This window comes from Ruditapes philippinarum, unplaced genomic scaffold, assembly GCF_026571515.1.
Source record: "Ruditapes philippinarum isolate M1 unplaced genomic scaffold, ASM2657151v2 ctg3813_1_1_1_1, whole genome shotgun sequence".
NCBI classification, from domain to species: Eukaryota; Metazoa; Mollusca; class Bivalvia; order Venerida; family Veneridae; genus Ruditapes; species Ruditapes philippinarum.
Genome location: NW_026857040.1, coordinates 20,289 through 42,376, shown reverse-complemented (window position 1 = coordinate 42,376; position 22,088 = coordinate 20,289). Strand labels below are relative to the sequence as shown.

Here is a 22,088-nt window from a genome sequence, read left to right as displayed (position 1 = left end):
GAAGTGTATAAAACAACAATAACTACTACGACAAATAACTACAGCAAAGAAAAATAAACAGCATTTATAAAAAAATAAAAAAATCAGGTGAAAAGACTGGGGATTTTCCAAGATCATATTTCTACAAAGATACAGTAATAAAAGTGGTGTAGATTTCATGAATGAAATTCCAGTGTTATCATGAGAGTTGAAACACGGGTTAGGATCAGTTGTTAATTGGGCGTTGAAATTTGATGTCATTAACTGGACAAGGCCGTGATAAAATTCCCATTTAAACTGTAATTACCAGAAAATTGTGGGAGGAAATAATGATAGTTTTGTTGTTATTATGAGATTGCAAGAAAAAGAGAGAGAGAGAAAAAAAATAGGGGTTGGTCAAAAAGTAGCCAAAAGGTGTAAAAAAAAGAAAAAGGAATTATATGAAATTAAAAGAGTTAAAAGAAAAAAAGGCCTAAGTAAAAATATATTCGGCATCAGCTCTTCATTAACGAAAGGGTTGTTCAAAAAATTAAGCGTAAAAGAAAAGTCTAGATAAAAAAAAAATGGCAGAAAAACAAATTGACAGCACAGAACCTATTAGTGAAATGGACTCACATTTAAATTTGCGGTATGTTAAAGGCGTATGGACACGTTTTAGAAATAAACTGAAAGAGGAAATTGAAAAAGCATCAGAATTGTTAAACGGAGAATCTGAGGAATGTGATTTGAACGGAAAAATAGACAGTGCTTCGTCATTCATGGACAAAATTAATTTATATCGAGAAAAGGTAGAGAAGCAAAGTGAAAAACTAGTATTATCAATGGGAGATAGCGATGAAATCGACACGATTGTGGATGATGACTGCAGTTTGTGTTCCAGTGCAATGGACATATATGTAGAATTGAAATATTTCTTGAGTAAGCTGTATCATGCAAAAGAAAAAATAGAAGAAAAACCACAGGAAGATACAGACACCCATATGTTAATACAACTACAACAAAATATGCAAGAATTGATATCTTCACAAATGAATCAGCAAGAACTTGCAAAAAGGGCAGAATACGAAAAATTGTCAGCAGTAAAACTACCGAAAATAGATATGATATCTTTCGCAGGAGATAAAACAAAATGGATTGAATTTTGGGACTATTTTCAAAGTGCTGTTCACAAAAACAAAAAATTATCAGATGTTGAAAAATTTACCTACTTGAAAGGAAAGTTATATGGGGAAGCAAGAAGTTCTATCAGTGGATTAGCAATGACGAATGACAATTACCAACAAGCTATTGATATTTTAAGAAAAAGATTTGGAAATATTGAAGAAATCATAGAAATTCACTACAAAAGATTAATCAACATTCCACCAGTTACAAACAAAGTCAGCAATTTGAGGATTTTCATAGATGAAGTAGACCAACATTTTAGAAGTTTAAAAGTATTAGATCAAAGTATTAATCAAGAAATTATAGTATCAATCGTCAGGTCAAAACTACCGGAAGATGTCTTGTTGCACTTGGAAGTGCAGAAAGGTGTTCATGAAAAATGGACAGTTGAAACTTTGAGCCAACAACTTAATGACTTTATTGTTGCAAAAGAAAGAGCTATGAAAGAGTCAGATATCAAAAATCGAAGTGTCATTAACAGTACAGTTTATGGAGGAAACAACTTCAGAGGGAGTCGTACGTCACATGAATTAAATGATAGAATGAAACAAAGCAAAGAACAAAAATCAAATGAATTATCTCATCTAAAAAACACATCTGCTGCAGCACTTACAGCAAGAGAGAAAACTGATTCCAGATATCAACCACTGAAAAAATGCCGCTACTGCTCAAATATTCATTGGAGTGATGAATGTAAAAAATATGCTACCGTAGCTGATAGAAAGAAATTATTAAAAAATTCATGCTTCAAGTGTTTGAGGGTCGGTCATCAAGCAAGAGAATGCAAAACAAGAAATAAATGCTATCATTGCAAGATAGTCAATGTACATCACAGCAGTTTATGTCCGCAAAAATTTCCACCGCTATTCAAATCTTATGAAAACGTCCAAATGGTCGAAGAAAAAGAGAACGTAAACCATGCTTACCCAAATATTGAGCCAGGTCTTCTTTCATCAAATGAAACAGTTTTGATGCAAACAGCAACAACACAAATACGAAATAAGGAAAATGGAAAATATGAAAACGTCAGATTATTGTTAGATTCTGGAAGTCACAGGACATATGTTTCAGAAGACTTGGCAACTAGATTAAACCTTAAATCTACAGGAGAACAAAACATACAGGTGATAACTTTTGGGAGTAAAAATCCAAAGCCTATCAAGACAAAAACCACAACATTACAATTAAAAAAGACAAATGGACAATATATGTCAATTACTGCAAACATTGTACCAAATATTACAGGAAATATCAGTAGAAAAACTATAAACTTGACGTCACAGAAAAATTATGAACAATTGACTCAAAACCTTACAATGGCAGATTGTTTACCAGCTGAAAGTGAAACTGACAGATTAGACTTGCTAATTGGAAATGATTATTATTTGGACATTGTAAAATCAGATAAAATTGAAGTGCAGTCTGGACTCTATCTATTGTCATCATGTTTAGGATGGATATTAACTGGCAGAACAAAAGTAGATGAAGATGAAATGTCAAATCACACTGATGTGAACATGTTGATTCTACAATATGGAAGCTCTGAATCAAATCTATTTACCAGCGTAGATGAAGCTTTGCCAACAAAACATGAATTAGAGGATTTATGGAGTATTGAGTCACTTGGAATAAAACCTGTTGAAAATTCCGAAGATGAGATAGTCATGTCAAATTTTAAGGAAACATTACAATATCATGACGGACGGTATTATGTGAATTGGCCATGGAAAGAAAACAAGAATGATCTACCTACCAACCGTGAACTTGCATTAGGGAGGCTTAAATCAACAGTAACAAGACTACACAAACGACATGATTTGATGGAAAGGTATGATAACGTTATAAAAGACCAGTTACAAAAAGGTGTAATCGAAAAAATTGATAATACATCAGAACACAGTATTAAACATTATCTGCCACACCATGCTGTTCTTACTCCCGAGAAAACAACTACAAAATTGAGGGTCGTTTATGATGCATCGGCAAAGACAAAATCAACAAATAAAAGTTTGAATGACTGCCTTTACCGTGGAACAGTTATGATACATGATTTATGTCAAATGTTATTGAGATTCAGATTACATCATATAGGTATAGTTGCAGATATTGAAAAAGCATTTCATCAAGTAGGATTACAATCAGAAGCTAGAGATGTCACAAGATTCTTATGGTTAAAAGATATTGAAAAGGGAATGTCAGACATGTCAAATGTAGAAGAATATCGATTTTGCAGAGTGCCTTTTGGAGTTATATCTAGTCCATTTCTATTAGGTGCTACAATTGAATGTCATCTTGACTCTTATGAAAACGAAATTGCATCAAAACTGAAAAATGATATTTACGTTGATAATCTTATCACAAGTACAAGCACAGAGGGGGAAGCAATACATTTGTACAATAATTCGAAAAAAATGTTCAATGAAGCGTCAATGAATTTGAGGGAATGGTCAACAAATAACGAAAATGTAAAAAACTATATACGTTCAGAAGATAAGTCAAATTCTAGAATCAGCAAGGTACTTGGACACATGTGGGACATTGAAAATGACACACTTGGATTAGGCACTTCAAAAGTGTTTAGCAAGAAACTAAATGTTACAAAAAGGAATGTATTAAAGCAAGTTGCGTCAATATTTGATCCGTTAGGTCTGTTTTCACCGGTTACAATGCAAGGAAAGATATTTATTCAAAAACTATGGAACAGAAAGCTTGACTGGGATGAAAATGTTAACGAAAAGGAATTAAAAGAATGGAGTATAATACAACAAAACTTAGAAAAACTAGAGTCAGTGAAAGTAAAGAGATGTCTTTCAACACAAAACAAACAAAAGGATGTAAAAAACTATTTGGTGTGTTTTACAGATGCATCGAAGAAAGCTTATGCTGCGGCAATATACCTGATACAAGAAACTGAAAATACGAGGGAGTCTAATTTGATATTTGCAAAAACTCGATTAGCACCAAACAAGGAGATATCAATACCACGACTGGAACTTATGGCTGTATTGATTGGAGTAAGATGCATGGAATACGTTACAAAAGGGTTGAAAATTAATTTACACGGAAGGTATTTGTTTTCAGACTCACAATGTGTGTTAAAATGGATTAAAACAGAAAAAGGACTTAATGTGTTTGTAAAAAACAGAGTAACAGAAATAAAAAGTCATAGAGACATTGTATTTGGTTTCATATCTACGAAAGAAAATCCAGCTGACATTGGAAGTAGAGGAATTACAGCAAATCAGCTAGAATATTGCAAGTTATGGTGGCATGGACCTAAGTGGCTATCACAACCAATCAATCTGTGGAAAAGCAACAAAGTGAATGAAATGATGCACGACTGTACAGAAAAAGAATGTATGTCAGAAATAAAGAATAAAGAATCTATGATGATATCACAAACAAAAAATGAATGTGATATTGATTGTAGTACGCCGTTTGGAATAAACAGTGAAAATTATTCAACAGCTTCAAAATTGTTTCGGGTGACTGCATATGCACAAAGATTCATCAAAAGGTTGAAGAAATGTGAAAAAATTGAAAATGGTTCAATAAAAATAGATGAATTAGACTGTGCAGAAAAACAGTGGATTTTACACATTCAGAAAAAATGGTATAAACATGTATTTGAATCGATTCAAACAGGGTCGAGTTTAAATATAAAACAACAGCTTGGAGTTTACATAGATAAAAATGGCTTACTTAGATGTCAAGGCAGACTTGAAAACATAAACCTTAGTGAAACAGCGAGATATCCATATCTACTGCCAGAAAAGGATCATGTTACTCGTTTAATCATTGAGAGGGTCCATAAAAAGCAGCTTCACAGTGGATTATCTCAAACGTTAAGTGAATTGAGATACAAGTATTGGATTCCAAGAGGTCGCGCTACTGTACGCGGGGTGTTACAAAAGTGTATATTATGTCGCAAAACGGAAGGCGGTGCATTTAAAATGCCGCAAATGTCAGCCTTGCCGAAAGGACGTGTGACAGAGGCTACAGCTTTCACGAGAACTGGGTTAGATTACTTAGGGCCTATCATGATAAAAACTAATGGGGAACCTAAAAAGGTTTGGATTTGTTTGTTTACGTGCCTTGTTACACGTGCGGTACATCTAGAAATCGTAATGGACTTTTCAACAGAAGAGTTTTTATTAGCATTGCGTCGATTTATTGCACAACGAGGGGCTCCAAAGGAAATAATTAGTGACAATGCAAGTCAGTTCAAATTGGCTAAAAATACGCTAGAATTAATTTGGCAGAAAACAATAAAATGTGATGAAGTTCAAAGTTATGTATCAAATTGTGGAATAAAATGGACTTTTATAGTAGAAAGGGCACCATGGTTTGGAGGGTTTTATGAACGATTAGTTGGACTAGTAAAAAGGTCATTGAGAAAAACATTATGTAACAAGTTGTTGACGAATATTCAGTTACAAACGGTAATCAAAGAAGTAGAAAGTGTGCTTAATTCAAGACCACTTGTTTATGTTGACAGCGATATAAATTCAACAATTACATTAACACCTGGACATTTTTTAACACTTAATCCTAAAACTGGAATATTTGAAGTTGATGTTGATGAAAGTGATCCTGAATATGATCCGTATGAAAGTTCAGCCAAAAGAATGTTAAAAATATGGAAAAAGGCACAAAAACAAAAACAATGTTGAAGTCTCATCGCATACAATCTATGTTTCAACCAAATGTTGGTGATATTGTTTTAATAAAAGATGAGATACCAAGGGGATCGTGGAAACTAGGGCACATTTCTAAACTGGTAATTTCAAAGGATGGCGAATGTCGTTCTGCTAAGGTGAAATTAGCGAGTGGAAATACAATTGGGAGACCTCTTAATCAACTTTATCCTGTCGAGGTCTCTGGGGAGAGAACAAACGAACAAAAAAAGGATACAAACATTCAAAAATATAGGTCCGAACAGCCAGTTCTAGAGACAGAGAAACGTACAAAACGAACAGCTGCAGTAAAAGCTAATGCTAAAATAAAAGATTTTTATAAAAAGGATTTAGTATAAATGAAAAGATGAAACAAATAGTGACAAAATTTGTAATTAATGCTTTCTGTAAAGTGTAAATTATGTTTATGAAGAATTTTATTGGAATTACTATATTCACTTACTTTATAATACTTATATTGTGCTTATATTATAGTACATGATTAATTTACATGATAGTGGATGTTACAATTCAAAACGTTTGGATTTATATAAAAAGAACTGGATGTTTAGTACTTGAATCTAGGACTTTATCATTACGCCATCTCACAAGTGACAATTATTTTGGAGTTCACATATGGTGATAAAATACAAAATTTGAACTGTTTTAAATGACAGAGATAATATGTTTCGATAAATTTTATTCATATTTCATATTATTATATCATTGTACCTTAGAGCGTTATATGCATTATATAATTCAATGTATATTCACTGTATCATACTTACATATTTCATATTACAACTTAAAAATCATTGTAAAGAGCCGAATTATAAAATATTTTGAACTTTTAATTTTAAACAAATTTGGGGAACTTTATCAATTTAGCTATAATGTAACATTTTGTCAATTTTGTCCTGGTGGGGAGTGTCGCTAATCGCGAGAGAAATTCTTTACAGGGCATTGTCCTAACATTTAATAGTTTTATTATCAAGCTTTAGATGTTTACATTTTGTTAATATCCAGAAAAATAGTTATTTTTACCAGGACATTTCATTGGTTAATTGAGGAAATCTCATCACCATTTTTGGATGTAGCTTTTTGTTGTAATTTGCACACGGCTCTAAAGATATTTACTTTGGGCGTTGCCTTGAATTTTTGGGAGTGAAAAAGAAACTTTTGTAGAAGTAACATCTAAAAAGTAATAAGAATAAAAGAGCAGAAAAATAATGTTAAAATTTTGGATAATTGAAAATATAGAACTGTTAAAAACTGTTTAAAAGGTAGAAAAAATAAAAACTGAGAAAAGTTGAATTGTGTTAATTTTAATGTGGCGGAAAAACAGATAATATATCACGGGTCGCTACAAAATGCGACCGAAAAACGTAGCCTTAATAGAATTGTATTGCATTTCCATTTTTATGGAACCAATGAGTGACCTCTGCTTTTGAATTAAGTTGTAAACAAGAAATGTTGTTGGACGTTATTAACATACCTAGCACATAATTTAAACAGTTTAAAACAAATATGCAGCCTGCAATGAAAATACAACTGCGTCGTATCATATTTTATTTTCAACTGCGTCGTATCATTTCGTAAAATCATTATTTTCTTGGAAAATAAACACCTCTTTTTAATGAAAATTTAGTAAATGATGCAAAATCATGTTTTGAAGTTTATGGTGAACTCTGAAAACGAGTATATAATTTATTTGAAGGAGAAACGATAGATAAAGCAATATGAACTTCGTCGTATCCACACAATTTCATAAAAATTCCGCTCCGCTTCGAGTTGCAAGTTCGCTATAACTTTTGTTTTACAAAATAGTTGTCTAAGCAACATATACCGAACGAAGCGGAAAATAGTGTAGCGTGTTAATACATATATCTGGTTTTCAGTCATTTCCAACGAAAAGAGTTATAAACAAAAACATACATTTTTCGTCCAAGATGGCGGCGTTTGTTTACATTTTGTAGGATACGACGCAGTTTTGATTCCCAGCCCTGATTAAGTAGGCAGTATTTGTACACCAGGCTGTCAGTAACACAAACAAGTCATGGTGATGTGTTTTTCTAAATTGTCAAATTTTAGATTTGAGGGGATAAACTTGATATGTTGTGTTTTGCAGGCTGCCCGTTGATAGCGAAATTCGGCGCCTCACTGTTGTTTTTTGTTTAGCAAAATGTTTGCTATCACCAGACTGTCCTGCATATATGGGCAAGGAACTTTTTATATTTCATGATGCAGTATCTGATCACCAGGCTGTTTTCATGTTTTTTCAGTTGATAGACTTTGTTTTGTTGTTTTTTTAGTTGTGCCTCATTGTTTTTGATTTCATATAAAACATATATTTCAAGCAGCCATGGACATAAATTGCCAATACAATACAAAATAAGTTTATAAAAACGATAACACCTTTTTATTTTTATCAAGAATTTATTTTGCCCCAACCTTTTGTGCTGATAAAATACGTGCTCTGTAATAAATATAATTTTTATTTTTAACAATAGGATAACAAACATGTGCGTTTACTTAAAGGGTATAAAGCCATAAACTTACAACATGTATCATTTACTAGAATATTTCTTTCATACAAACTTTTTGGAAGTATTCTCCTTTTTTCAGATATAATCTTAAATTGTTGTAACGGATGTGTAGCTTTATACACTTTAACAAAATTATTGTCATGAATTAAGCGTATGTATATAGCTTGTTAATGTAAACTGAACTGGTGCTGGGTAACAGCAACGAAACTGATAAAATGGTCATTCTAGCAAATTGTCTTACAAGTGATAACTTGACGTCAATTACTCTTGTAGCTATCTAAATATATACTTGATTATCATGTAATGGTACTCTTTTTATTTTGTTTCGAAAAAGAGGTACCTGTACGTGTTACGTTGCTACTTAGCTCCTTCTGATATGCTATTTATAGTATAGCAACATAAGTAAAAAGATTATTATATATCATTTTCCAATTTTGACCCCAGGCTGTAATTTGAACAATTTTGGAAGAGTTTATTACACAATGTTTCATAGAAAATATCTAACCACTAGCCTCAATTTAGAGAAAAAGATATTTTCAATTTTAATTATATACATAAATGGAAAACCTATGACCCTCCGGGCATAGCCAGTTTTACATTTACCCTTTACCTTTGTACCTTCACACAAGAAGATCTTGCTTTATATTTACATAGTAAAATTCAATGACCCCCTCCCAGGGCGGGGAAAATTATGACCTCAAGGCTTTAATTTGAACAATCTAGGTAGAGGTCTACTATGCAATGTTTCATTCCAAATATCTAATATGTAGCCTTTGTTAATTTAGAGGAGAAGATTTTCTTTATGTATACACATAAGGAAAAATAATGTCCCTAACCTCCCCCCCCCCCCCGCGCGGCCATTTCTGACACTAAAGGCAAAATTTGAGGACCTATATATTGACAATATACAAAAATCAAAGCTCTAAGTCTTAATCCTTCAGACAAGAGATTTTGAAAGTTTTCACTATATGGACATAATGAAAATCTTTTCACATGTATATAATATTTCACTACTGTTTGTGTAATACGCTTAAAAGCGTTTTTTTGCGTGGATTAAATTATCAGCCGTAACTTATAGTAGAAATTTTAGCCACTTATTGCAACGTGTTTCATTTTGTTGACTTTAAATCACTCGTGACCAATCTGTTAGGGAACTTAGCTCTCTGATATTCATATTCTCCAAACGTTTTATGAACAAAATGTTTATTGTCTCTGTCTGTTCCACGTCCATAACCACGTGATTTATATTGTTGTTTTCGAACCACCTATGACCACCAGAACAGCAGCATCATTTTCATCATCACCATTACATTATTATCATCATCATTATGAATAATTCATCAACATTATAAGTACATGATCATCAACATCAACAACAAAAACGAACAACAACATCACTATGTCATCATCGTCGTTTTCATCGCTAGTTCATCATTATCATCACCATTATCATTATTAACAATCATCATCAAAATAATTTAGAAAACTTTATCATCAGTAGCATCAGCAGCTTGATCATCACCCACACATAAGAATTATCATCAGTATCATCATCGTCATAATCAGCAGTACATTATCATCCTCATAATCAACATTATAAGCGTTGTCAGAACATTATCATCATTATCATCAACATGACATTACATGCTCATTATTATCATCGTTTTTATCAGTATTTCATCAACATTATCAGTACAACATCATCATCAACAACATAATCATTATTGTAATTATCGACACATCATAAAAATGATAAGCATAACCAGTACATCATCACAATCATCATCATCATCATTATCTGTACCATTTTCGTAATAATCGTCATCAGTAAATTATCATCATTATCATTATCACCATTTGTAAATCATCATTGCAAGAAGTTCATAATTACCGGCATCAAATTGAAATTGAACAAAAATACTTATTCCTACTAGAATGGTCCTTTATTTGAGCATAATTTAGTTAACATATCTCATAATTTTGATGCGATACTGAAAAATATATTAAGTGAAGGTCCTATCAATTCCTCTGTTTACATTTAAGGAACACAGTATAACGGACATAGGATTTTGTCTACGATGATGATGAAAGTGATGATGATGAAACATTTGATGCAATGCTTATCATCATTTGGAGTACTTACGCTGATTGTAATGATAATAAAAATTAAAATTGTTATCGTGATGATGATCATGGTAATGCTGATATGATAATGATGATAATTATTACGATGATGATGATGATTTAAGTGGTGATAGAGGTGATAAAATTGTGATGATTATGATGATGATTATGATGAATATGATGATGATAATGAAGATGGTGAAGGAGATAATGATAATTAAATTAAGATCTTTATGAATGAGGTGATGATGATTTTGACAAGAATAAATGTGATGATGATGAATTTAATAATGAAAAGAAAATTCTTAAAATGGCAGCCATCTTGTCAGGAGTCATTTACAAAATGTAAATGAACACGTGGATTACATGCTTAACTAATGTATTTAAAATAAACTCATGAGTTACCATAGGAATTTTTTTTCAGTTATTTGAAGATTCCATATTTGATGTTTGATGCTAATATTGTCCTTCAACATCATTTGTTTTAAACTAATATATTCATTAAAAGGTCCAAAAAAAATTAGTTTGTAATCATTCACAGTCCCTAACACTCTCCCCCTCTTAAAAGAAATAAAATACTTTTTACTAGCATGATAATAAACCGAACCGTAAGACTGACATCGATAACAGAAGTTTCTTAATAATTGGACTTCAAGTAAAGATCTTGAAGTAATTCAAAATACATTCAAGTAGGTCTGCTATCGGGAATTTAGTTTTAGGTTGTAAATATGGACAGACAAGCGGGCAGAAAACAGACAGACTAGCAGCCAACTTATAGGATAATTACAATATACTAAGATGATTAAGTCTAATTTTAGTTAGACATGATAGAATGTGAGACAAATGTGCTCCTATTGTCCTTCCAATTGTGTGTCGAACACATCTGTCTTACTTCCAACTTGTCGCAAATATGTATGTTTACGAGCACGTCGCTCACATCTCGTGAGACAAATGTGCTCCGAGACAAATGTGCTCCTACGATGCACCTTGAACGTGATTAAGAAATGCTTGAACAATTTACGAAAGCCTGATTGTATTGTTAAACGGATCCTGCTTTACAAAAGCGGACTGTAGGGTGCAAGGTTTAAAAATGTCGTAATTTAAGGTAGTGGGTATTACAGATACTGCAGTTCTTTTTTGCCCTTCTCATGAAAACAATTAACCAAACCATGTATTAGTTTTAAACTTACTTTTCTTGTTTGCATTGCAAATCTCTATAAAAAAAATCAGGATTTCCAGTACGGTTTGTATCGTATAGTGGTATTTTAAATAGAAACCATGATTACATGTTGTTACTTGAAACATCATGTACCTATCAGAGACAGTTTATTCCAATCCGTTATTGTTCTCTATAAGCCCTTATGGAAACAGTTTTTTTTTTAATTTTTTATTTTTTCTTACAGACGTAGAGGGAATAAGACTATAGTTCAGTTGATCAATTTAGAAGATATGATATATTAGATTTTATCATATAGATGTTTACATAACTTGTTAACGTGAGCTGTGTTTTGTTAATATCTTCATTCCTAAAGAAATCCTGATTCAACATAGGCTTTATTGAACTACTTCTGATGAGTATGATGGCCATTTATTGTGTCTTTGCCTCAATTGAGGGGAAGGCGAACACGACAAATATAGGGCGTCGCCGAAACGAAGATTTTCACCCGTCATCACGATATTTCTACAGATGAAGTTTTCGCCTATTACAATATCGTTATTTCGCCTACAATATATGGTGTCTTTGTGTCGGCACTCCCATAAATTTGAAGTCGAAGACTCGATAAGTGAGCATATTATCGTGCCTTCCACTTCGACTTTAGAGGCGTGTCTACGGTATTTAAGTTCCAATCGATTGTAAGACGTTATAGAAAATTGCCGAATATGTAAATCTTCGAAGAGGTTGCCGGGTACCAACAAGGCTTAGCGTTGAAACCTTTTTACAGGTTAAATACCAATTGACTTTGGTGTCATCTCCAGTTCCATTTGCAATACTTGTCTGTGTTATATGTTGGTTGTTCTTCATGAAGAAATGTTTCAATTTGATTGTTTATTAACACACCAGTTTTGTTAATGCTGATTTAATGCTGATTATTGAAATGTCAAATTTTGTCAGACATATACAATCCTACTACAATATATTGATTACTAATATTGTTATTTCACAAACTTCATGGTTTTTTAGTAATTTGCTACAGATAAGAAACATAGGTTGATCTTTATAACTTGAAGAGCATAATATGTTTTACATACGCAATTAGATACACGTATACATATAAAATGAATGCACGTCCGCCCTGAATCAACATTGTTTTTGTTTGTGTAAATATTTCGTCTAAAATAGTGGATTTTAACTAATGTTTAACATACGGTTTATCAAAATCTTGGAAATGCGATCCCTCTGATTCATCACAACCAAATTACACTAAAATTGCAGACTTAGACTGATTCAGTCTGTACATGATGTAAAATGGAAAATGCAACATCTCTTATGCCCTCCTAGCACCGGCTTGAGCGGAACTTATTATTTAACGTTTAAAAGTGGAGGAATCAATGATCACTGAGTTTTTATATTTTTCATTTTGCTATTTCCAAGTTTGTGTACACTTTGTGTATCTATTTTATAATAAAGACAAAGAAGATGAAAGTCTTTTTTTTCTTCATTAGAATATTCAGACACTATATAACAGTAGAAGGTATGGTATAGATGATGTTATGGACGAGTTCTTAACGTATCACATCCCATCACTGTTAAGGACTCTAACAACCTTTATGAACTATATAAAATATTATGTATAGCATGTGTGTGTGTACATGTTCGTATTTACACAAGATAGAGAAAGACAAACTTTAAAATCTAAAAACGGAAAACCTTTATTTTATAATTCATTGACAAACACTGGGGCGTTTATGCCGGCAAGTCTGCAATTTCTGCCTGCAAAGAAGTAAAAAGAAAAACAGTTAATATTGGTGAATGTTATAGTACATGTTTTCTTCTTCAACAGCAATTTTTAACTGATTGCTCTCTACAATGACGTCATATCCTACTGTGAATGCGTGTTAGTTTAGTTTTTTCAAATAGACGTTAACTTTGTTTTTGTTTGTGTTTAAATGGTATATCTATAAACAACTTTGAAAATCTGTCACTTTTTAAGAAGGATGCTGTACATTTAACTCTTGATTGATATGAGCATGATATGAGGTATTGTTATCTACAATATAAAGGACTATTGTTTCACCATTTCACTACATCTTAAGGCAAGATATTCAAACATGATAAATAAATAATAACAGGAGTAAAATAAACAGTCTTGTATATCAGACATGATTAATTTTATGAATTAAGATTTTTGATATTCCTTCCACTATATTATCTACATAAAAGAATAAAACACCGGTTGTCGTCACAGACGTTAATATCAATCACTCGGGTAACTGTTAGCGGAAACTCATCAACGTCTTGTTAGCGCTAAAAACATGTACTAGTGGCCTCAAACTGCTTATCCCTGATATTTAAAGTTTTGAAACATTCCGTTTGGTGATAAGGGTATTTCAATATCAATCTTCAAAGCATAATTTATAAACTTTAGGTTCCAGAAGAATAAAAAATTCAATTTACATTCAGGTGTTGTCGTTGAATGTCTTTTCTAATTAGTTATTTCTAAGAATTCGAATATTTAACCCTTCTGTAAGGATATTATGTATCCGCTTTTTGGTATGAGGGGTGATGCTTATTGCATTCATATACATGTATTTCTGTCAGCAGTTTAAAAGATTAGGATTAAAAATTAAGATTTAATAAAAATACATTGTTCTCACTTTAAAAGTGTTCTTATTCATGTAAGAATTAATGTAGGCTTAATCTATAAGTAATTATAAAAACATTAACATAGTTACCTCTCGTTCACACACAGCAAATGCTCCAGATAAACACGAAGACGCTTTCCACTTATTGTCGGGATTTCCTGCTGTCATTAAGACACAATTATCTCTGCAAAACAAGACGTATGACCATAAATTTATTTGATATAAGGTCATTAATGAATATATTTGTATGTACATTGCTTATTATGGTGCGCATTAAGATTCAGAATTTATAGAAAAATTTAAAAAGAGTCTTGCCTTTCAGCTAAGGAGATTGACGAGACATTTCGGCAGACGCTTGTAACACTGCGCTTTGGAGTCAAACGCTTCGAGAAAGAAATACCAAAGTGCGTTAATATGCTACATATTAACGTACTTCGGGCTGTAAAGTTACGAAGTTGTCTACAGAGCTTTTGCACTGTCTTATTTTTGATCAGCTACTTTGAAATATTTTAAGGTTGAATTCAAGAAAACTAAATAAAAAATCTGGAGAAGGGGTTGCCACTCGAATGCGCTGATAACGTTGTAAAACTTACCTGTTAGCAATTGCTGGCTGGCCAGATGCCCAATTAGTGTATTCGGTTTTGTTTCCGCCATACCATACCCATACTTTAGGATCATTTAACATATTTGTCAAACCAATGAACACGTTTGCTGTGTCGGTCACTACAAAGGAAATGTAGCTATATTATATAGTTATGAATTATCATTATTAACCTAAAACAATAGGGAACTCTTATTTTTGCTTTAGTTTTGTAAATAGAAAAGTGTGTATTTACATGTCTTGTATTTTCTCTCTAAAACATAATTACAATATATAATGATTCGATGTAGATTCATGTGTGTATAATAAACTTGATCGATATAAAGGTAAACGTGGAGGTCATGACCCTAACACCCCTCGGATATCCTCCCACCACGGGATTAAGCTTGTATATGAAAACCCTCTGAGACTGGATATCAACCTTAGTTTGTTATTGAAAATCACCCTACATTTTACGTGAACTTCTAGTATTTAAATATGTTATACAGTGAATCTGAATTTTTTTATTTAACGAGCTCAACAAAGTATTTGTCGTTGTCAAAACAACTGTTTGGAACGAGAATATTATCAAAAAAGGAACTATAATTTGTTCAAAATGATATGGGTAACTTTTATTTTACAGTATTTATTTAGGTGATAAACCGCAAAAAATCTTCGTTTATCAGCTTTGGTTAAAAACAATAGTGAAAACTAGAGGTAGATCTAACTGAGGTCCACAACCCCACTCACCACATAACTTCTGTAAAATTTAAACATTGTATTTCTGAAATATCATTATAGATTTATTTTAAATAAATATCCTTTACATTTTATTATAGAATGCCCGATAATAGTTTGCAAATGTAAAAATGACCAATGAAAATTCTCCCTTCATTCAGTTCTTCAGTAAATTTTACAGGAAGTCAAACTGATTTAAGACGCCTTTCGGCCGGAAAATATATGAGCCGCGTCACGATGTGGGATTAATTAGAACATATAAGCCGTGTCATAAGAAAAACCAACATAATGGGTTTGCGACCAGCATGAATCTAGACCAGCCTACGCATCCGCGCGGTCTGATCAGGATCCGTGCTGTTCGCTATCAGTTTCTCTACTTGTAAATAGTTAGTAAGCGAACAGCATGGATCCTGATCTGACTGCGCGGATTCGCAGGCTAGTCTGGATCCATGCTGGTCGCAACCCCATTATGTTGATTTTGTCGTGACGCGGCTCAATTAAATTACTGTTACAACTCACCGCCTATACCACTCAAAAATGCCGCTACTTTTGACAGTTTATCAGCATCTTCTATGTTGACCAATTTGCTGCCATATGCGTGACACATAGTCTGGTATGAATTAAAAAGCAAGTTAATTTGTTAAAGTTATAATAAACACCAAATACTTAGGAATTTAATCTATCGCTATTACGGATTTGCCTGGTAAAAACAAATAGCTTGGGAAAACCTGAATAAGTATTTTGTATGAAAGTCAAAAATACTACTTTGTTTTAATTTTAATTGCCTTAATTTATTATTAAAACCATTATTAAAGACCCATGTTTTAAATTTCTTAAAATATTAAAATTGTCAGGCTTTTTAGACAATGATGTACCTTTAGATAAGTATAATATAATTCTCCCTGTTACCAAGTACATCCTTCTTTTAGCAACTGAGTATATGAACAAAATATTTCGCTTCACTGTGAGTTGCTGTTCTTTGTATTTTAATAAAAACGATAAACTAAAAAATACAGTGAATATTATTTGGTTAAGTAATTCCCTTATAAAAATGCCATTATTGCGCTTGCTGGCTTCGTAACGATGTCAGGTGAAAAGAACGGTTAGAAAAAAAAAAAAATAAAAAAAAAAAAACAAAAAAAACAAAAAAAATTCATTTCCAAGTTAAAAATAAACTTATAGGGAAAATATACAATTTTATACCTTGAAAATAAATGAACTTACTGAGTGCGTATTGTGCTTCTCTGCCTAAGAGCCAGAGTAGGCGAAACAATAGTTATTATCACTGGACAGGTAGAACCCAGGCGTCGCACATGAATCAAGTGCTACGTATCCTAAAATGTAGAAAATCTAGGATAAAGAAGAAATCAATTACTGTTCATTTAAAGCATACTCAGATCAATTTTGAAAAAAGGAAACAATAACGGAGATTTAAAATATATCATATGCTAATCGAACTCGGCACCACCTTAATGTAGCCATTCTGCCCACATCTTTTTTTATTGGTGAAGGCATGATGTTCGCTGTTGGAAATGACCTTATTTTCATCCATTTATGTAAATCATTCCATTTTAGATAATTTTTTTAACTTCAAAATATTAGAAAATATCAATAATCAAATACACAAGCGAGCATTTTTGTGATAGCTGTATAAGCATCTTAAGTATACCACAAGAAAAATATGTATAATGAAAATGTAAATACTTATGTACTCATATAATCTATATATATATTGTTGATAACTTCTAGTTTAAGTATAAAATTTGATCTGTACTTAACCAATATGTTATGCATGTTATTAACACCAATGTTTGTCATAATTATGCAAAATTTATATATGTTTAATTGTTTAGTTTCACTTTATAACATTGTATTATTATGTTTGAATAAGTTTGATAATGTTTTATTTTTCCAAATTCCATAAGGGCCACATGGCCAGTGAGGATACACAATACAATATATATATGGCAAGACAGTGTAGAAAAATAAATTTCAAAACAAGTTTTAAACAACACAACGGAGAAGGTTTACATTCATTTGCATGTTGAAATTTCTTAGTATTTAATAATCCATTTCTAATAATATCTAAATGTTTACAAAAATTATGTATGTGGTGTATTTCTAAAAACTACCCCTGCTCTTCCTTGTCAACAAAATAACTATGTGTGTTAGATATATGAGTCCTTACATACTTAGTCATATCCTGATCTTGTCAAAACGAAACACAAGACCAACATAAAATTATGAGTTTTTAATATTTTAGATAGGAATTTGCATACTGTAAGTATCCTGATCTTATCGAAAACAAAACACAAGATCAACATACAGCTTGAAGAGAGATATTCTTTAAATGCTCGAAATCTAATGCTCAGTTAAAAATACAACAATATTATTCTGTAATGTATAGTCGTATGAACGTTACATCGTGATTATTCGGAAGAAGAGTTCGTGGAGTAATTTTTAGAAAAAACTTTAAAATTTGCTATCATGCATATATGTAATCATATACATATACACATACATATACATACATACACATATATACATACAAAATAAATATACTATAAAAATTACACTTATGGACATCACGAAGATTGATTACGATTTGTATACAACTTCTCTTTTTCTAATTTCAAAAGCGCTATGCACATATTTACCAAACTTACGTGCTACACAAAATGTTTTCCGTATTTAATAAGCCTATGAGTTTTAACAACATATTTGGTCTTTTCCAATAGTAAGTAGGTATTAAACGTTTTCTTATATCACTATATAATTTACATTCCAATACAAAATGAAATTCGTCCTCTAGGACGTTACAACAAAAACAAGTTCTTTCATTAAATGGTGTACTATGGGGTTTAGTCCATCTACCAGTCTCAATATGAAGCCTATGAGATGATACTCTTAATCTTGTTACACTACTACAGAATCTTTTCACATGAATAAAATTAAGGTATGGTTGAAATTTAAAGTCAGATATTTGTTTATAAAACAGAGCTCTACTCGAGTTATCTAATCTACTCGACCAATTCTGTACGAATTGATCTGTTAATCTTTGTTTTACAATACATAAAAAGTAATCAGAGTTTCCCACACTTTGCATTAACCAAGCATCATAAAAACCTAAATCACACAGAAGATGTTTTACAAGTGAACACCAATTAGTTTTGTTGGGAAAATTTTCAAAATCGTTTTTCAGTAATGTATAAACTTTCTTCACATATTTATTTTCATTTGTATGCAATATCTTTAACCAAAATTTTACAATATTGTAATAACGTAATGATTTTAATGATATTCTACCTAGTTCACCAAATACAAAATCGTTTTGAGTAACTTTTTTGACACCAAGAATCCGTTTACAAAATTGCATATGTACTCGTTCTACACTATTACCTTGAATAAACCCCCAAACCTCGCTACCATAATTCAAAATAGGCATTATAAGTTTATCAAATAGTTCTAATCTATGTAAATCAACAACAACAACAACAAAAATAATAAATCACTCAAATGTGGAAATAAAGAGTATATAACTATGTATGGGAAGCTATGTTCCCTATTACGGAACAAGTAAAGTTGGTCCTTTCTAAAAAATATATGCTAGTTTTTTATAACACTACGTATTCATATCATATTGTGGCCACCTATAGAATGCAGAATTTAAAACATAACATATCTACTTTGTGTAAAGTTAAAACATGTTTATTCTATATTTACAAAGAGACTGCGAAGCAATTACAAATGTTATCAAACTGAGCACAGCATATTCTTAATTATCCTTATTATCAATCACTTCTAAAAAATGATCCAATATTTAAGTAAGGGCTATAAAATATATGCTTTAAAATGTTTATTGCTTTATAACTTTTTTTAGAAAAATATTTTTTTTTAACTTTAAAAAAAAGGATACTTCCAAAATGCATGTACAAAACATACTTTGTATATTTCCTTAAAAACAAATATTATATTAAGGACATCATTACAATACAATCAAGAATATTTTATTCTGTTTAAGTACAATATTCATGTGTGTTAAAAGGCAGTGACATTCTGACAATCAAGGATATAATTATGGAAGCATAATTTTACCGTTTATTAATCTTATAAAAAAAATTCATTTGTATACCCTTTAATAACAGGACGTGAAAGAACGTTTATGAAAAGTAAAATGGGCCGTAAAAATTATTACCTATGACAATTAACAAATGCAAACGCTTTTTTTTTGTTATTTATTTGATGTTAAAAGAACAATAATTAAAAAAAAGATGTTTACCTTGGAACAATAGTACCAATGTAAATGCTAGAACTGTAACCTTGGTATTCATCTTCTGCTGTAAAACAAAAGAATATACATGTATCAAATAGATGAAGGAAAACAATAAAACTGGTATATTTGTCAATAAGCATTGTATTATGTTTAATGCTTTATGTTTAATATTTGAATCAGAATAGTGTCTAACAATTAACTATTCTCCCGCTATGAACACATAAGCCGTGTCATAAGTAAAACCAACATAATGTGCATCTTCGCAGTCTGATAAAGATCCATGCTGTTCGCTATCAGTTTCTCTAGCATGGATCCTGATCAGACTGCGCGGATGCGCAGGCTTGTCTGGATCCATGCTGGTCGCAAGTCAATAATGTTGGTTTTGTCGTGAGACAGCTCATATGTTATTCTATGAGTCACCATTCAACAACGAAGAGTACGATTGTGGTGGTTGGACCTGTTACAATTTTGGCGGCATAAAAAATTATGAAAATCACCGTATACAAAAAGCAGGAGTATTTATTGTATCAATAAGAATTTGTAAATGGAAGTTTTGAATTATAATCAACATTTTCTTAATGACCAACTTAAACATTAACTCGTAAATAGAATAATAGGAAAAAGTGTAAATACTATCAATTGAAAAAAAAAACATTTGATATAGCGAACAATTGGTTACAGTGCACAATGTTTTGTATTTTCCGAGAAGCCCTTTGAAAGCATGATTAACGTTTTTTTCATTAACACGATTATTACTTCTTGTAAGAAATAGATTACTTCTCGACGAGTTTAATGTTGTCACTATAATAAACAATATCTCAATTCTGTGTTGTTGATTTTTTAGATCTAAATCTCTGTGTACATTGATAATTTATGATTGTCATCAAAAAAATTTTACCAGCAGTAAAAAAAAAATAAAATACTCAAATCAACAATCAATATGCAAGCGTATTCTGGTAAAAAGAAATGTATAACAATATAGTTAGGTTAAAATAAACAGTACCTTTTCAATCGCCGGAACCTTTCGTATAATTCAAAAATATAATTTACTGTTAAATCTGAACTTTATTTTGTTATGGACGATTCACAAGTTATCAAACAAAATGGTTATGCCAGAGGCAATATCTTTATTGTTTATCTACGTTTGAAAATTTAATTAAAGTGATGTCATTCTTGATTTATCAGAGAAAGTAATTACATTTTTTTTGTATATGTCTGATGAACAGATAACATCAAAACAGTAACGTTAATAAAGTATTGAAAAATAAAACACGTTTGTAGACATGTATGAAGTTTTCTTATCAGTTATGTAGCTATTTGTATGTTACCAACGAAAGCATAATTTTATTACATAAACTATAAATGTGTCAACACGAATGCCCAAACACCAGCTGTTATGTCAGTCTAATGACGTACATCATGACACCATGGCAGGGGGACAAAGGAGATTCTACATATACCCTTACTCAAAGTGGTTGGGACATAAATACGACATCGAATTATATTCCAATGTTCCTCAATATAAATAAAATTTCAATTTTCAATTTAATATTCCAAAGTATGCTTTGTAACACCGCACTTTGGGTCCAACCCCAAAGTGCGTTAAACTTCGCACCGCACTTTGGGGCCCAACGCACTTTGGGGTTAAAATCGAGAAATTGACCCCAAAGTGCGTTAATATGCTACATATCAACGCACTTTGGGTTCAAGAGGTCTAAAGGTGTCATCTGAGTTCTGCTTAAATACTGAGTACTGACCTATTTTCTATCTGCGACATTGGAATATTTGAGGTGAAGTTCAAGATGACGGTCAATACTGTATGATGCTTAAGTGATAAAAGTTTCACTAATTTTACCACTTGAAATATCTAAAATTTGTGTTCATATAACAAAATTACGGTGGCATAAAAGTGACATTTGCAATTTTTTTTGTTTTTAGTTTTGTATACTTATCTTATTTTAGTTTTGCATACATATTTTTTCAGTTTTGCATACATATTATTTAGCTCACCTGTCACAAAGTGACAGGGTGAGCTTTTGTGATCGCTTTTCGTCCGTCGTCCGCCCGTCCGTCCGTTGTCCGTCCGTCCGTCCGTCCGTAAACTTTTACTTTATATGACATCTCCTCATAAACCACTAAGCCAATTTCATCCAAACTTCACAGGAATGTTCCTTTGGTTGTCACCTTTAAAAATTGTTCAAAGA

At 31.7% G+C, this 22,088-nt stretch overlaps 2 protein-coding genes and 1 long non-coding RNA gene across 3 annotated transcripts; 1 reads left to right on the top strand and 2 right to left on the bottom strand.

The window, feature by feature from the left end:
* Positions 1–542: 542 nt before the first annotated feature.
* On the top strand, positions 543–5,816 carry LOC132748611 (uncharacterized). Its single transcript, XM_060738224.1, has one exon. It carries the CDS (start codon positions 543–545, stop codon positions 5,814–5,816), a length of 5,274 nt encoding a protein of 1,757 aa, XP_060594207.1.
* Positions 5,817–13,163: 7,347 nt separating this feature from the next.
* Positions 13,164–16,840, bottom strand: LOC132748608 (lithostathine-1-like). Its single transcript, XM_060738220.1, has 5 exons — positions 16,836–16,840; positions 16,131–16,221; positions 14,887–15,016; positions 14,384–14,477; positions 13,164–13,421 (listed from the first exon to the last, which is right to left on the bottom strand). The coding sequence occupies exons 2-5, from the start codon at positions 16,216–16,218 to the stop codon at positions 13,395–13,397; spliced, it is 339 nt and encodes a 112-aa protein (XP_060594203.1). The 5' UTR covers positions 16,219–16,221; positions 16,836–16,840; the 3' UTR covers positions 13,164–13,394.
* A 27-nt stretch (positions 16,841–16,867) lies between these two features.
* Positions 16,868–21,026, bottom strand: LOC132748606 (uncharacterized). Its single transcript, XR_009628287.1, has 3 exons — positions 20,888–21,026; positions 19,891–19,948; positions 16,868–16,945 (listed from the first exon to the last, which is right to left on the bottom strand). It is a non-coding gene; the product is annotated as an uncharacterized LOC132748606 (long non-coding RNA).
* Positions 21,027–22,088: the final 1,062 nt, after the last annotated feature.

Excerpts from the sequence above, each read along its gene's own strand:
- LOC132748611 (XM_060738224.1), top strand. The coding sequence starts at position 543 with ATGGCAGAAAAACAAATTGACAGCACAGAACCTATTAGTGAAATGGAC.
- LOC132748608 (XM_060738220.1), bottom strand. The coding sequence starts at position 16,218 with ATGTGTCACGCATATGGCAGCAAATTGGTCAACATAGAAGATGCTGAT. Across the intron at positions 15,017-16,130 it reads ATTTTTGAGTGGTATAGGCG|TGACCGACACAGCAAACGTG; the intron begins GTGAGTTGTAAC and ends TTTCCTTTGTAG. Across the intron at positions 13,422-14,383 it reads TTGCTGTGTGTGAACGAGAG|GCAGAAATTGCAGACTTGCC; the intron begins GTAACTATGTTA and ends ACTTCTTTGCAG.